The 17,368-nt window shown below is 49.8% G+C and overlaps 1 protein-coding gene across 20 annotated transcripts in view; it reads right to left on the bottom strand.

Moving 5' to 3' along the window:
- The window catches only part of Dock9 (dedicator of cytokinesis 9), a 252,776-nt gene that overhangs the window by 62,581 nt on the left and 172,827 nt on the right, over positions 1-17,368 (bottom strand). For all 20 annotated transcript variants that reach the window (XM_040743307.1, XM_040743434.1, XM_040743566.1 and 17 more), the window contains exons 24-32: positions 16,593-16,708; positions 16,208-16,277; positions 15,239-15,364; positions 12,684-12,755; positions 4,729-4,875; positions 3,996-4,079; positions 3,262-3,373; positions 994-1,172; positions 329-442 (exon numbers count right to left, since the gene is read on the bottom strand). In XM_040743307.1, the coding sequence (XP_040599241.1) occupies positions 329-442; positions 994-1,172; positions 3,262-3,373; positions 3,996-4,079; positions 4,729-4,875; positions 12,684-12,755; positions 15,239-15,364; positions 16,208-16,277; positions 16,593-16,708 (1,020 nt within the window). The remainder of the gene's footprint in view (positions 1-328; positions 443-993; positions 1,173-3,261; positions 3,374-3,995; positions 4,080-4,728; positions 4,876-12,683; positions 12,756-15,238; positions 15,365-16,207; positions 16,278-16,592; positions 16,709-17,368) is intronic.

The following is a 17,368-nucleotide window of genomic DNA, read 5'->3' as shown; positions in this document are numbered from 1 at the left end:
GGATTTTTTTTTTTTTTTTACTTTGGTTAAACCCAAAGCAAGACCTTCTGCTCGTGTCCTCCAGGGCTAGAGGAGCACACGGAGTTAGAGGACACACGTGTGGAAGGTGATCCCAGATAATGTCAGATGAGAGGGAGGCCCAGGAGGGTAAAGTTTACACCACTGGAAACAGAAACACGAGTGCTACCAACCTTTGGATCCACTCAGAATAACATTATTTAAGGGTCAATAGTGTAAACAATAGGTCAATGTCAGGATCAGTCTACAGCCCTCCGTTACGGCAGCCCCAGGACACTGAGAGGTGTCATCAGCAGATCAGCTCACGTACACTGCCTGGGTTCACGGGGAAGGGCGAGACATCCTTCACATTGATGCGCTGGACGTTCTCGATGAGCAGACCAAAGAGAGGCAGGTAGAGGGTGGCTATCCTTGCCTGGTGACTCTGGAAAAAGATGGGAAAGGTGTCACGGGGTTCCCCGCCAGGTTCCACAGCCGCCTTACCCCAAATGAACACACAGACGCTATATTAATTATAAAACTGTTGGCCGATGCTAGGGCTTCCTATTGGCTAGCCCTGTCTTAATTAGTAACCCATTTCTATTAATCTAAGTATTTCCACGTGGTCTTTTGTTACCGGAGAAGGGTCCGGACCTGTTACTCTTTCCTCCACTACAGGGCAACTGCCTACACTTCCCAGAATTCTCCTTGTCTCCTAGCCCCGCCTATCCTTCCCGCCTCTATTGGTCACAGTGTTTTATTCATTAACCAATAAGAGAAACATATACACAGAAGGACAACTCCCATCAACATGGTTAAGTGTGCTCCCTGGCTCTGAGCATCGCATGGCAGACTGAGTTACACTGGCTGTTGCTTTTGCTTGGACTTTTCCCTTAAGTTAAAAAAAAACGCTGTTAACAGGATTTATTTAATTGGCTATTTCCCCTTACGCCACTTAAAAAGGACGTTTACCTCCCTCCCCTGGGAGCCGCTCACCCTGGAAGTGTATCTGTCATCAAAGGAGTGCTTTATCAGCAGGTTCTTGAGCATACTGATGGCGATGACACGGACCTCGCGGAACTCCTGGAGGGCAGTGCCCACCTCCCTTAGTAACAGTCCCACCAAGAAGTGGTTTCTGCAGAACTCGTCCGTTAAGGAGTAGTCGAGCTGGAGGTCTGAAATAGAGAGGCAGACGGCACTCAGGTTCCGGAGGGTTGGGTGGTGCCTGAAGAATGTCACCATCTCCACTCGTCCACCGTTGTGTGGCTACAGGTGACGAGACCGCCTCCCACAACAAGACGGGTGATTCTGCAAGGCTGCCCTGCTCTTAACATTTGGAATTCTAATAGGGAAAACCAAACTGAAACACAAAGAGCGGCCCTGAATTTTGAGTGTGGAACTGGCTTTAGTGCCAATTTTTAGAATATACGACAGCAACCATGTTAAAAATACGTTAGTGACAGAATTTTTAAACTGAAGTTACTGTACTAACAAAACTATAGGAGACCGGCTTTTAAATAAAAACCCATCATGAAAGAATTAATACATGCGATTTATTCAAATGTCATTTACTTCTTGAGTAAATGCATTCCCTGGCTATCAATGTCTGTTACAGCCCTAATGAAACCAACATATTTTGTAAATGATTTTGGCAGCACATAACCTATCTGTTCAGCTTCCATTAAACAAATCCATGATTTTTGCAATCTTTTCTAAAGTCTCTCTCTCTTTTATTTAAAAATTATTTATTTATTTTATTGCATTGGTGTTTTGCCTGCACGTATCTCTGCGTCAGGGTGTCAGGTCCCTTGGACCTGGAGTTACAGAGAGTTGTGAGCCATCATGTGGGTGCTAGGAATTGAACCCAGGTCCTCTGGAAGAGCAGTCAGTGCTCTTAGCTGCTGAGCCATCTCCCCAGCCCCTAAAGTGTCTCTCTTAAACTAAAACGAAGTGCACATGTACCAAACCAAACCAGTAACTTGTGGGCAAGTGCCACGATAAGGCGGAGGGTTCATCTGGAAAAGGGGGAGGGACAGACACGGAGCCTACAGAAAGGGGTCGATGAAAGCAGTTACACATGCCCCCGAGCTGCGGGAAGCATAAAGGAGGACTCAGTCAGCACACTGACACCATCGGTCCTTTGGCTTTCAAAGCCTCTCTGATGGTTCCTTGCAGATCCCTCCCTCCCCCCGGCACACCGACATCAGTCCCCACCGAGCACGCGCAGCAGTAGAGAGAAAGCATGTCTGTCTCTTCAGAGTGACCATATTTGGCTGCTCACTGAATACAGTTCCTGCAGGCTACACCCTACAGCTGGGGCTCCCCTAAATCCCTGAGGGCAGATAATGACTTATGGTCTCGCTCGCTGTGCCTGGCTTAGAGTCCAGTGTGTGACAACAGGTGGACGTGTGTGACAACAGGTGGGCGCACAGAATTCAGCCTCTCCAGACTCAGAGGGTCCGGAGCAGCATGCAGACACAAAACGCCCAGGAAAAAAGCCACGTGCTTCAGGCGCCCGACGCCTCCGCAGACAAGGGCTGTGCGGAGTGTGCGAGTTGTGGGGTGCGGTCTGGGGGTGAAGCGGGGCTTTGCTGCATGCCGGAGAATCAGACACACCCCAGGAGCACACCCCGAGTCTGCGGTGTGACAGTAAGACTCGTCTTACTGTCTTAGCTCCTCGGAAAACAAATTTAGCCATCCATCAGAAGTTGAAAACCTGACCCGGTGTACAGAGACGCCTGAACGGATAGCGTCGGAAGCAGCCGAGTGATCACTTGCATTCCTTTTTATTTGTAAACTGGAGGAAAATGCAAGGGTTAGCCTCTGCCCCACACCTACCTACAGGAGTGTCATTTGACTCCACAGTTGGTGAAAGAAAAGCTAATTTACAAGAGGGGGGAAGCAAAACAAAAACAAACGCAGTAAATAAGACAGGTTTCTGCTAAGCAAAAGAATCTTAAAATGAAAAACAAGTCATGGTGTCTACGTATGACAAACCCAGAAAGGCTTCAGGCCTGCCCTCATTTGTATGGCTGTCTCTAAGTTTCCTGAAAAGTCAGTGTCTACATAAGATTTTTTATCAATGGCTGTGGAAATGGAAATTACACACACACATACACACACACACACACACACACACACACACCCAAGACACTCACCCATGAATAAAATCAAATTGTGGAGTAACATTTGAATCAGTTCTTTTCTTTTTACAAATGATACCGTTCTCTTCGTGAGAAAGTGAGCCACGTAGAGACAGATTACCTTGGTATCTCTGGATCCTGCCTTTTCCAAACGGCATCGGCAAGTTCAAAGGGATGAAGTGCTCATGGTTGCACACCACGCGGAGAAACTCAAACTTGTACTCAAAGAGAGTCTGCAGGAAGAAATGCCTAGACATGAGAACCTCGCTGGACATTGGATATGGGATCCTAATAAACCTATTAGGAGTGAAGCAACCCAAGCATTTAGTGCCGGCTCCTTAGCCCATGGGGACCGGACGCTTGTTCCTTTACAGATGTTAGGATGGCTGCAGGCATTTGTGTGAAAAACCAAGAACACACTTGATTAGATAATGCCTCCAGCAGACTTCAAGGCATTCATTATTTATATTCCGCGCATCTAAAAGGATTCCAAGTAGCTTCCAATTACACAGATTCAATACAATTTTTAAAAAGTATCAGTAAGCCGGAGGGCAATAAAGATAATTCTGTGGGAAAGGCTACGTGGCTGCTTCTTTGGTCCCGGTAAGTGGCCTGCGATCCATACACCGCACAGGCTTTTTGGCTGTCAAGATGAAGAACAGGTGCCGTCGGGCGTGCCTATTCTTGCCCAGGGCTCCTTGGTCCCTAACACACTTACCCACAAGTAAGCGCCGGTACACCCGAGAGGGGAATGAGGTGCGACGAGAACTGGGGGGAACAGGTGGATTTCCCCCGGCGTGAACGGGGGGGGGGAGCAGCCAGAACTCAAGGAACAGTGTCCAAGGGCCACGCTACCTTGGGGTCTCCGGGAGCAAAGCAGCTGATGTAGTTGTTGATCTGCTTGAAGACGAAGCCCCTGTCCATGAAGGTGAAGCATCTCTGTGGGCCAACAAACCAAGAGTCACTAGGCGAGACCCACGGTTTGCAGATCCCTGGCTGCTAGCCAGCTTTCCCTGTTCCTAGATTATGCTTTGACGTAAACTCACACCCTCTACTTGTTGGAGCACTTCTATTGTCACTCTGCTGGGTAAAGTCCACCACAGAGGGTGCCCTTCCCTCCCGGAGGCCCCCACCACAGAGGATGCCCTTCCCTCCCGGAGGCCCCTACCACAGAGGGTGCCCTTCCCTCCCGGAGGCCCCTACCACAGAGGGTGCCCTTCCCTCCCGGAGGCCCCTACCACAGAGGGTGCCCTTCCCTCCCGGAGGCCCCTACCACAGAGGGTGCCCTTCCCTCCCGGAGGCCCCTACCACAGAGGGTGCCCTTCCCTCCCGGAGGCCCCTACCACAGAGGGTGTCCTTTCCCCCCAGAGGCTCCCACCACAGAGGGTGCCCTTCCCTCCCGGAGGCCCCCACCACAGAGGGTGCCCTTCCCTCCCGGAGGCCCCCACCACAGAGGATGCCCTTCCCTCCCGGAGGCCCCTACCACAGAGGGTGTCCTTTCCCCCCAGAGGCTCCCACCACAGAGGGTGCCCTTCCCTCCCGGAGGCCCCCACCACAGAGGGTGCCCTTCCCTCCCGGAGGCCCCCACCTTGATGAACACAGCAAGGCTGTGGTTTGCATTCTTAGATGCCTCCGGGTTATCTCGGAACTTCTGTGTGATATGTGGCATCAGCATGTTCACCACGGTTTCCACCGCATGGTGGTAGGAGGCGGGAAACCTCTGGTTTCGCAGTAGCTGAAAGGGATTCACAGCAAACATTTATGACGTCTTGAGTTGCAACACTTAGAGGTGGAGCAATCTCAGCTCCAAACAAAACAGAACAGAACAGAGAGTTCTAATGTAGCTCGTCTGTCTGGGATTGGATATAGTAGGTTGCGCTCTTTCTGATGTGGTCTAGTAAGTCTGATGAAAAGTCAGTCTCCACACACTATTTTCTCCTGGGGAGGGAACTCTCACAAGCTAAAAATTTTCACCCAGCTTTAAAAATCAAATCACAGTACAGTACCTGAGACTGTAGAACAAAAGTGCTCAGATCTGTCAAATATTTGGAACTGCTCTGATATGACAAAGAGACCCTTGGTAGTTTATATAAACGAGGACAGAAATTCTGACGCAAGAGCTTAGGCAGGGAAGAAGGGCAGGAGCCTGCTTTCCTCTGATGCTGGGGTTAGCATTTCTCCGACTCCATTATACTCTTGACTCAGGATTCAAAGAGCAGGGGTGTGTGTGTGTGTGTGTGTGTGTGTGTGTGTGTGTGCTCACATATACATTCTATAGTAGGTGTGTGTGAGAGTGTGTATTCACATATACATTCTATAGTAGGTGTGCGTGTGCGTGTGTGTGTGTGCTCATATATACATTCTATAGTAGGTGTGTGTGAGAGTGTGTATTCACATATACATTCTACAGTAGGTGTGTGTGTGTGCGTGTGTGTATATGTGCCAGTGCGTGTGTGCGCTCACATATACATTCTATAGTAGGTGTGTGTAGAGGTCAGAGAACAACTATTAGGAGTCTTTACTCCTACCACATGGGTCCGAGGGACTGAACTCAGGTCACCAGGCTTGGTGGAAAATGCCTTTGCTCAGCGAGGCTTCTTGCTGGCCCTTCTCAGAGGAAGCACTGGCTAGGCTTACGCTCCAAGCGTTCAAACTACGCATTCACACATGGACGAGTGCCCATGGCCAGTTTAGAGGGCACGGCGGCGTTCTGCTTGGGAGTCACTTCATGCGGTGATCTTTCTTCTCAACGTGTAATCAGAAAGAAAGTATCGACTACTAAGCAACCGGCTGCATTTATGATCGCACGTCTACATGCCAGGCCCTTGCACCTCATACTCTCAATGACTTTCCTTTCAATTATTGTATGATGTTTATGGCTTGGTCTCCATGTAATAGACAGTGAGAGGGTAGGTAAATGCACACTAAGTCACACAGCTCCAATGGTTCCTATCTAGGTCTACCAGTAGTCCAAAGTCCTCTGCCAGATGAGACCACACTGCCTCTTCCCTGACTTCATAAACAGAGCTACTTACAGACAAAGCAAGCGGGGAACTCAACTAAACCCTCCATGGATTTAATTCCAGCAGCCAATGGAAGGGAGCACCTCAGTTTACAAACAAGGAGGCCAATGCTAAACAGCTCAAAGTCCTAATTAGCCTCTAACAGCCTTTTCTAAATACACACTCTCAAGTTATATGAATGCGAATTTAACCAATTCTCAAAACCTTGCTTTGAAAAGTTAAAAGGATTTTGTTCCCGATGTACAACCAGTCACCCTGTGTCCTGGGATGATGACACTAACAAGTTCTCGATGTACAACCAATCACTATGTCCTCGGCTGACAACAGTAACAGATGATAAGCTTCTAGAATTCACCCACTGTCAGGGAAGACTGCTTACTACCTAAGACAATAAATCCCAGGAAGGAGGAGTCATGGACAGGAAACCCATTAACCAATATCATCACCAACAGTGGGACTATCATACATATATGCTCCTGCCAGCATATAATATACTAACTACGAAGTATCCCTGCCAGGAAGAATATCAAACCAAGTGTCTAAATTTTAGCTGCAAGTGTGCAGGCAGCGTAGGGAGGAAGAGCTCCATTATATAACTGAAGAGTGCAGCCTTCCCGCCAGCCTGGTCCCAGAGCCGCATCAGTCCCAAATGAACACACAGGAGGCTATATTAATTATGAAGCTGTTGGCTGTTTGCTTGGTTTCTTACTGGCTAGCTCTGACTTAAGTCATTGTTAATTGTTAATCTAGGTATTTCTCTTACTGGAGAAAACGGCCCGGACCTCTTATTCTGTCAGGCTACATCATGACTGTCTCTGCCTCTCTTTCCCAGAATCCTCCTTGACTTCTAGTCCCACCTATCTTGCTTCCCTATTGGCCAACAGCGCTTTATTGACATATACACAGGACTTCCCATCATATAACACTGTGGGATAACAACTGGCCATTCGTAGAAGTCAGGAAATTCTACTGGACATAAACCATGGTTTTTTTTTTTTTTTTTTGCACATGCACTGAAAATAAACAAGGAGACAGTTTGAGAATTAAAAATAAATAAGCAAACACCCTCCCACCAAAACCCAAAACAACACCACCCACCCCCAAATCTGAGAAGCAGCGTCAGCTAATGAGGTACATGGACCTCATTTACATTCTGACAAAATGACATTTTGGGGACACCTGGGGAGAATCTGAATTTAGTCAGGTGTTAGGTGATAATGGAGACGTACCGCTAATTTGTCTCAGAGCCATGCAGCAGTGATGGCTTTTTAAAAAGAGCCTTCCCCACCAGAGAGGACACAGCGAGCATGAGGGTGGGCGTGGAAAACCAGGGCGGCGGAGGTGTAGCTCACCGCTCAAGCTGAACTGTTGGCAACATAGAATTCATTACGGTACCCTCTCCACTCGGTGACTCTCAGACGAAATCTCTCCCATTAAGCTTTTATTTTTACAAGTGCTGATGAGTGACGGGCGATTTACCTATCAGCCCACCAGTAGTGCTGTCAACACCATAGTAGCTGGGTACCCCCTGAAGCCCGGGGGACACCCTCCTGGCAGCAATAAACAACTACGGTAAGGAATCCTATTTGGACAATAAAACCAACTAAGGCCCCTTTTATGTGGTAAGGCACCCATTTGGAGGCAGTAAAAGTCATAAAGACCTAGGTAATTAGACGCTTTTATGGCAATCACTATTAACCAACAGGAAAAAAATGAAATCTAGGATAACAGGCTGGTGTGCAGAGTGGAGATATACAAGAACAGCTCAAAGGAAAACGCCCAAGATACAGACTTCTCAAGCAACCAAAAATCTCACTCCTTGGCCACAGCCTGGCATGAGGTCTCATGTCACCACTTCTCTGCAGTGTCCCCAATGGCCCAGGCACTGCCACCTGCTGCCCTAATGGGTGTTGCCTGTCAGGGTTTCCTTGTGCAGTACCTGTAATAGTCACAGGACCTGGCCCCTGCAGCCCATATACTGTGTGTGCTATGCCCATGCCTTGCTGGAAGTGTGGAGCCCAGGCACCATCCAGAGTGCACTCTCCATGAAGACCCAGCCCTAGCTCCAGCCTTGTGCCACATCCCTGTGGACACTGCTATTAAAGCCAGGGTTTCGAAGCGTCAGATCCCCTGGAACTGGGATTGCAGCTGTGGGCCACCAAGTTGGGGTTGGGGGGTGGGGTTGGGGTTCTGCAAGAGCAGCAGGTACTCTTAACCAGTGAGCAATCTCCCCAGCCCCCTGACTTCGTTTATTTGGTTTTGCATTGTAGCCCAAGCTAGACTTGAACCCTGACTTCCCCAGGGCTGGATTTACAGGCATGCGCCCCTACGCTCGGTTAAATTCATACTAAGTGGAAAGTCTGACAAGTTCTGACAGATGAACAGAGTTGCATGACCATCCACGTCTCCCCAGACCCATTCCCCAGGTCAGTGACCACCCTAACTGTCATCACAGACTCAACATCCAGTAACTGACGGAAGCAGATGCAGTGACCACAGCCAAGCGCTGGGCTGAGCTCCTGGAGGTCAGCTGAAGAGAGGGAGCAGGGATCGTACGAACAAGGATGGTCAAGAGCATGATGGGAAAACCACAGGGACAGCTGACCCGAGCTAGTGGGAGCTCACGGACTACGGACTGACGGCTGGGGAACCTGCATGGGAGCGAACTAGGCCCTCTGAATGTGGGTGACAGTTGTGTGACTTGATCTGTTGAGGGGGGGGGCTAGCAGTGGGATCAGGACCTATCCTGGGTGCATGGACTGGCTTTTTAGAGCCCATTCTCTATGACGGGAGACCTTGCTCAGCCAGATATTGGGGGGGCCGGGGAGTGCCTTGGTATACCAGACTGTTGACTCCCCCAAGGAAGGTCTTAACACCCCCAGGAGTGGATGGGGGTTGGCAAGGGAGGTGGGGGAATGGAAGGTAGGAGGGGGGGGGAACTGGGTTTGGTATGTAAAATGAAAAACATATTTTTTTTAAAAAAAAGAGCTAGCTAGCAACAAGCGTAAGCTATTGGCCCAGCATTTGTAATTAACATTAAGACTCAGTGTGGCTATTTGGAAGTGGGCTGGTGTGTAGGAGTGAACCCCACAAAGCTATCCGCCCATGAGGGCGAGGACAAGTAAATTAGCACAGGTAGATATAAAAGGAAGCAAAAGGAAAAAGGACCTCCTTGTTTGGAAGCCGGCCACACTTCTAACTCCTAGCTTGTGTGACTCTCTCTCTCTCTGGTAAATAAATATATTGTATCCCCTATAGCATCGGCTATCATTACTGGCGGGACAGGAAAACTCCACCTACATCGTCCACATTTTTGAAAGAACAAGCATCTTGCTTCTTTTGTCACCACTAAGTGGTGTTGCGTCACACTGAGTCACCAACGACTTGCCTGTCCGTTTCCCATCCAGTGCCCTGTTTGGGTTGTCTCCAGGTTTCGGCTGCCATGGTGAACAAAGCTGCTGTGTACACACCCGCGCACAGGTCCTTGTGCTTCCATTCCCGGTCGGCAAATACCGAGAAGGGAATGGGTGGGTTGGATGAAATGGCGCCGTCTTAGTGTCTCTTACTCATTCATTACACTGTTGGTATTGCTGAGAGTGACCCCTGCCTCTGTGTGAGACTCATTCTCCTCTCCCCCCAACTGTGGCGTCTTTCAGGGTCCAGGGAAAGTTCACCTCCGTTTCTGCCCCTGCTTCATCATGCTCGGTGCGCACGCGCGCGCGCACACACACACACACACACACAAACACACCACACACACACACGCCTTCCTACACCCTGTTCTCATTGTCTCAACCGAGTATCTCCTTTCTCCAATGACCCCTTCGTCCTTCTGTGTTTTTCTTGGGCATCCCATGTCTAACGGCTCAAAAGGCGCGAGGGGTGGACGCATGGGTGTGACATTCAGCCTGCCACACGGGTACGGGGTGTTCAGACTTGCTTTGCTTCGGGAAGCCCAGACCATCTACTCATCTTCCAGCCTAGGTCTATTGCACTTTGTAAGCAAACACTCTTGCCCTTGCGTTCAGGCTATCTAAGCAACAGCACTTAGAACACACCCCCCCTACCCCTGTGGGCTTCCCGCACTCCTTTCTTAAGGGCACCTGTGGGACGCCAGGACTTGGGGCTGATGCCACGCAGGAGGAGGGAAGTGGGAAGCAGGTATGATGAGGGAATGACTGTCACCGCACCTAAGTCATAGAACGAAGCCCCCAAAACATCACCCGTGAACTCGGGAGTCAGAGAACCTCCCGGTAGGACCTGCTGCCCTGAGATTTACACCACCAGGGTGGGTGTAATCCAATGTGACAGGGATCACCATTGGACATAAACCTCTGCAGGAGAAGCAGCTACTCACAAGCAGAGCGCAGACCTCAGGGCGGTCAACCCCAGGGAAACCGTGACCCAGGATTCCCAGCTTCTTAACTCTGAGGAGATAAATGTCTGTTGTCTGACCCAGTGATACTCTATGGTGGAAATGATGGAAAACCACGGGCTATGATCCCATTGCACTTATGACGTATTTGGCTGAAGAATAATATAATCAAATTGGGTGTGTAAAAGCACACATTTGGGTGCATAGTGCTGGCACCTTCCTTGGTATGAATTTAGAGGGAGCACATCTCTGCGAAACGCAAGCACCTTCCCCACCCCCAACTCTACCTGGCATCTCCCTATGCGCTAAGTATCAACATCTTTAAGTTGGATTGAAAAAGGAAATGCAAACAAAGAAACCAATGCATACCCAACAGGTGAAGCATGGCTGCTGGCTCTGGGTTACCAACCTTCTTCTGTTCAGCAAAATCTGGTGGCCTTAGCCTACGCCTCCTCTGAGGAACCAGAGCCTTGAGCAAAAGGCTAAGGTCGTGAGCCTCTGGTGCCCCTTCTCAGGGCTGTCTCTCCCCCCACGAGATCACAACACGGACATCTGAAGGGCGCATGGGGCCCCACAACCCGAAGCTAGCACAGGGCCCCTCAGGCTCTCAGTCACAACCTCAGCTGCAATGGGGCCACCATTCGCTGCGGCAGGGACAACTCCCAACTGCTGCCTCAGAAGCAGCTCATCCGGTCATCAAACAGAGAGGGGCGCTGTCACTGTGTGTCCTACATGAGGACTTCATAGAAGCTGCCATGGCCCTCAGAGAGCCAGAAGGCCACACCCTAACCTGTCCAGAGATAAGGCTGGTTGTTTGGGGGATGAACCTCATGAGAGCAAAGGGACAGAATGCACTAGTGGGAACCAAGGATATAGTCACATAAACACACACGCAGACACACACACACACACACACACACACACACACACACCGAGGTGATGGGGAATGCCCTTTTGAATATGGTTGATGACTAAAACACCGATTGGCCAGTAGCCAGGCAGGGAGTATAGGCGGGGCTACCGGACGACGAGAAGGGCTAAGGAAAGGAGGAGAGGCTGTAAGAGGAGACACCATGTAGCTACCGGGAAAGACAGGATGTGCCAGGCGTTCCTGGTGAGATAAGGCCATGTAGAAACACACAGATTAGTAGTTATGGGTTAATAACTAAGAGAGAGCTAGCCAGGAGGGAGCCCGAGTCATCGGCCAAACGGTTAATAATTAACAGAAGCCTCAGTGTATTTATTTGGGGCCGAACGGGCGGTGGGCCCAGGCGGAACAGAACCACAGCCTACCCATATCAGAGCCTATTATTTGGTTCTGGAGGATCGGTGGCTGGTGAGACTCTCAACCATCTGGAGACAGAAACGTCTACCATGGTTGAGACACCTAATAAACACCAGATGATGGCATTTTTACATTATTGCTTAATTGGTCCCCGTTCAAAAAGCTCGAACATTCTGAGCTAGTCAAAGAAAGAAAAAGACAGTCTTTTCTTTGGATTTAATAACCTAGTAAGCAGCCAGCAACCCAGGCCTTGGAGCTGGACTGATGGGGGGACGTCCTTCCGTATGCTGTGAATATGTTTCTCTTATTGGCTGATGAACACATGCTGATTGGCCAGTAGCCAGGCAGGAAGTATGGGCGGGGCTACCAGATGAGGAGAAGGCTAGGGAGAGGAGATGTCACGTAGCTGCCAAAGGAGTAACACGCTGGAGCATTTACGGGTAAGCCACGGCCTCCTGGCAATACATGGTTTCATAGAAATGGGTTAGCAATTAAGAGAGAGCTAGCCAGTAAGAAGCCTGAGCCATTGACCAAATTGTTTATAATTAATATAAGCAAGCCTCTGTGTGTTTAGTTTGGACTAAGGGCTCCGGGACGATGCAGGACAGAAACTCCGTCTACAGTGGACATGTTGCCAAGCTTGGTCCTTCCACTCATAACTGCAGGACTGGGGTAAATAACTCAAACACCCCAGCCTCGGTTTCTTTATGTTAAAAACCGCACTTCCCTCGCGGGACTGTGAAACATTTTACTGACTGTTCGGCACATGAAACAAGCCCATCCCTGGCGCACAGGAAACGCGGGTAGGCGCGGACCATCCACCCAGTGAAAGCCCTCTCCCCCAAATGGAGTGACATTACCTTAACTTTGTTGTTTTCTATCAAATGCTGAGCCATGGACTTAATCAGCACCTCAAAGAAAAACCAGGAGTACTGGAAGAAAAGAAAACAAACACAGAAATGACGCACCGTCAGGAAGGAGGGGAACTCTCCCCGCACTGACAATATTAGCGAGGAGAAGCAAGCGTGGACCTTAAAACACACTGGACCCTCTGGCAGACTCTCGTCAGATCCAAGGGCAGGTGGAGGAGGTTTCTGCTCCTTGCACACATCCAGTGACACACAGCCTCACCCCTGCAGACGGAGCACCTCTGCAGCAAGAGGCTCCATCATTCCCGCAGCCTCAGCCCTGCAGACAGAGCACCTCTGCAGCAAGAGGCTCCATCATTCCTGCAGCCTCACCCCTGCAGACGGAGCACCTCTATAGCATAGCAAGAGGCTCCATCATCCCCGCAGCCTCACTCCTGCAGATGGAGCACCTCTGCAGCAAGAGGCTCCATCATCCCCGCAGCCTCAGCCCCGCAGATGGAGCATCTCTGCAGCAAGAGGCTCCATCATTCCTGCAGCCTCACCCCTGCAGATGGAGCATCTCTGCAGCAAGAGGCTCCATCATCCCCACAGCCTCACTCCTGCAGATGGAGCACCTCTATAGCATAGCAAGAGGCTCCATCATTCCTGCAGCCTCACCCCTGCAGATGGAGCACCTCTATAGCATAGCAAGAGGCTCCATCATCCCCACAGCCTCACTCCTGCAGACAGAGCACCTCTGCAGCAAGAGGCTCCATCATTCTTGGGGTTTTTCCTCCGACCACTCTTGCTTAGTTACATTGCCTTCATCACCTTAATCAGGGCCCCCCACTGACTTCAGAATAGGGGTGATCCGACTTTAGATATGCTAATTTATTCCTTATGACGTTAAATATGCTAATTTGTTCTTTCTGACTTTAAGCATGCTAATTCAATCTTCACAGCTCTCATGTGAGACCCAGCTAGCAAACACAGACCTGGAAAACTGATCCTGATCACACAGACTGAGCAGTGTCGGTGGCAACTGTCTATAAACGCACACAAGCAGGCTTAGTGGGTTAGGCCATGGAATTTAACTCTCCCTTTCCTTCACTTTTACGTGAGAGAGAGCATCTCAGCTTGTGCTGATCACAACTCATCGTGCAAGAGAGGGTCCCCTGCCTGTCTCCCCAATATTGGGATCACGGGTTCACGGGTGTGAGCCGCCATACCCAGTCTTCATTAACTGGTTTTTGAAAATAGTAGCAAAAAATTATTTTTTCTACATATAGTTCATGTTAACCAGGCTGCTCTCAAAACTGTACACTCAGGGGATCTACAGGGTTTAGAAAGAACGTTTCCCATGGACTCAGGCAGTAACATTTGGTCTCCAGGTGGTGGTGCTGTTTGGGGAGGTTATGGAGTCTTTAGGAGGTGTGGCTTTGCTGGAGGAAGTGTGTCACTGAGTGTTTATAGCCTTGTCCCACTACTCTCTCTCTCTCTCTCTCTCTCTCTCTCTCTCTCTCTATGCCTCTCTGTCTCTCATTCTCTCTCTGTCTCTGTGTGTATGTGTATGTGTGCACATGTGTGAGTGTGTGTATGAGTATGTGTATATGTGTATGCTCATGTGTGTGTACATGTTTGCGTGTGTGTGGTGTGTGTGAGTGTATGTGTGTGCATGTTTGCATGTGTGAGTGTGTATGAATATGTGTGTATGTGTATGTGTGCTCCTGTGTGTGTGGTGTGTGTATGAGTATGTGTGTATGTGTGTGGTCGTGTGTGTTTGTGTGTGTATGTGTGCTTGTGTGTGTGAGTGTACGTGTGCATGTGTGTGTGTTTGTGTGCGTGTGTGTGCTTTGTGTGAGTACGTGTGTATGCGTGTGTGCATGTTTGCGTGTGTGCGCGCGTGTGTATGTGTGTGTGTGTTTGCGGCTGAGGATGTGCTCACTCAGATTCCCTTCCCCGTTGCCAGTCTTGTCCTCCATTCCCACCATATGTACTCTAACCGTATCAACCCAAAAGCTGAAATAAACTTTCCTCACAAATTTGCCATTGGTCACCGTGTTTCTCACGGCAACAGAGGACTGACTCGTACACCATCCTTCCTACTTAGACTCCTGGGTAGCTGGGACCACAGGCATGCGCCACCACAGCTGGCTCTCAATTTACTTACTGCAACATGAAAGCTATATACATTATTGGGGCAACATTTAATGCTGTGGCATGTTTCAATCGGATTAAGTATATCTGACTTACACATCGTTTTTCTCATTTCTTTGTAGCGACAACTTTCAAAATTCCTTCTCCTAGAAGCAGAAGGAGCCCACACACAGCTTACCGTTTCCTGCTCTCACTGTGCTATGCGGCAGTATGGGGGAGCTTCTTGTTTCTAAGCAACTCTCAGCACTCATCCATCCAGCTTTCCCAGCCCAGGCCCCTCATCAGCCAGTCATTTGTAGTTGCTTGGGCAGACGAGACTGGACCTCACACACGCCTCACGAGCATCCACGCAACTGGAGATAAAATTCTAACGCCGAGGAGCCAGGCCAGGCCGACTGTCCCCGTGTTACCTTCAGAAGTTTGTTGCTGGTAAGGAAGTCAGCGGAAGGCTTGAGAATGGTGGTCATGGATTTGGTCAGCTCCTCATGCACCGTCTTATATTCAGACGCAATATACGGTTCGGCCTTATAGGCAAACTTTGGAGAAGAAAACAAAAAAAGGAGAAAGAAAGGGCCTTTACTTTGCCTGGTCTTTCAAGCTGAGGGGCAGAGGGCTTGTGGGGCTCCCGAGAGCGGAGATGGGGACCGAGGCGCACACTCAAGGGCGGGAGAAGGGATGAGAACGAAGGCCAGAGGGGTGATTGTCGTGGGACAAGAAGGGTGTCTTCAGGGAACCCACGCGAACACGGCAGCCACACGGATCAGTTCAGAGCCCACCTGGCACACAATCCAGCCTGTAACGGGACCTTCTAGGGACGTGCCACAAGACACAGTAACATCCTGGGTAATCCAAATTTCAAAGTACCACAGGGCCAAAATACACACACACACAACAGGATGAGCAACTTTTTAGAATGGTGTTGGTCATTATGTTTATTTAATACTACATATCAGAGCCCTATTGCTATTTATCCCAGAGACATCTCATGCGGCTCCCACGCAGCCTTTTTGCTCGATCGCGGCCAGAGTTAGCCTTCCAGTTTCAAATGTAGCAGGGATGCTGGGAATTTAGGTGCTAATGTATATAAGATTGCTAATGTACATGAGACATCAACCCAAGATCACTTAAAACAACCCTTGCTTCACTCCCCTGCCAGATGGGATATGTTCGTCTTTTAAAAGGTGGAAATAAGTAAATGAAGGAATGGCTGCCCCTTTCCCAACTCCCCCTTTCCAACACCGCCTTGAACACGTGGGTATTAGATTCCGAAGGCACCCCCAAATAACAGGGCTTGCTAGGAAGTCTTTGGAAGGAAACTTGGAGAGCCACAGCTGTAAGTGATCATAGCAGCTTGACTTATTTTTATTTATTTTACATACCTTAACATATGACCTCAAGTGGCTCTCCAATCCTTCCTCATGGCACTGGGCAACCACATGAATAATGACCCTACACACCACGGGAATGAATAAGGAAATGAGTAGTGGCATGGAAATGGGGGACATTTCGTTATCTTCACAGCAGAAGAATGGCGATGCTGTTGGCGCTTAGCACACGAGCAGACAGGGAGTCAGGCGGCGGGGCGCCTGCATGCAAGCCTAAGAGACGCCCCTCTCCAGATGCACACGCGAGTATCCCAGATAGGCTCCGGGTGTGGACGGACTGAGGGGTGAGAAGAGCATGTATGGGTCCGTCCGTCCGCCCAACCGTCCGTCCGTCCATCCGTCCGTCCGTCCGCCCATTCCACCCGCTCCCCTCCCTTACCGAGTCACGTTGACGGCAACCTCCTCCTGGGTGGCTCTGGTGAGGACGCGGAACAGCTGGTTTAGGATGGTGGGCAGGAAAGCGATCATCACGTGACCTTCCATGGCGTGCAGACTCTGCAGGAAGAGAAACGGCGAGATGGGCGTTACTTTTTTTTTTCTTTTTTAAAATAAAAACCTATCCTGTGTCAGTTAGTCCCTTCGAGACGGGGTCCTGCTGTGCGACCCAGGCTGAACTGGAATTCATGGCCAACGGCGACCCTCACATCTCAGCCTCCCAAGTGGTACCACGCAAAGCCCACTGTGTCATCAAGGCGATGAATGCCCACTTCGTTTCGGGTAAGGATGAAGAACTCCCTCTGGAATAAATGGAGAGCCGCGGGCACGCAGAATTGGACTGTGAACAGGGAGTATACCGTGGACCGGTGCCATCACACCAGCAGAGAGAGGCCCAAGAGGGACCAGGAGGGGCTGTCCCCAAGAAGGATGACCACGGCGGCCACAGCTGTCACTGAAGGGGAGGAGGGGCTAGCAGTCATAATGCAGTGTGTGTTCATTCTTTTTTAAAAAACAAATATGCAGGCTGCTTTCTCTTGATTAGACCAAATATAAGTCTCTACACCATTTTCTTGCATCCTGTTTTGCCCTACACCTGGAATGCCATTTAGTGACTGTTTTCAAAGTACTCTCTAAAACTGCATGCTGTATTGAGGCCTCCCCTCCCTCCTGCTGTCTGGTAGCTCCAGGAACACACCCAACTCCTGCACACAAGCTGGG

The sequence above is a fragment of the Mesocricetus auratus genome, unplaced genomic scaffold, assembly GCF_017639785.1.
Source record: "Mesocricetus auratus isolate SY011 unplaced genomic scaffold, BCM_Maur_2.0 Super-Scaffold_2245, whole genome shotgun sequence".
Lineage (NCBI taxonomy): Eukaryota > Metazoa > Chordata > Mammalia > Rodentia > Cricetidae > Mesocricetus > Mesocricetus auratus.
Note: the sequence above shows the minus strand (reverse complement) of the source record. Positions and strands in the feature narration are given on the sequence as shown.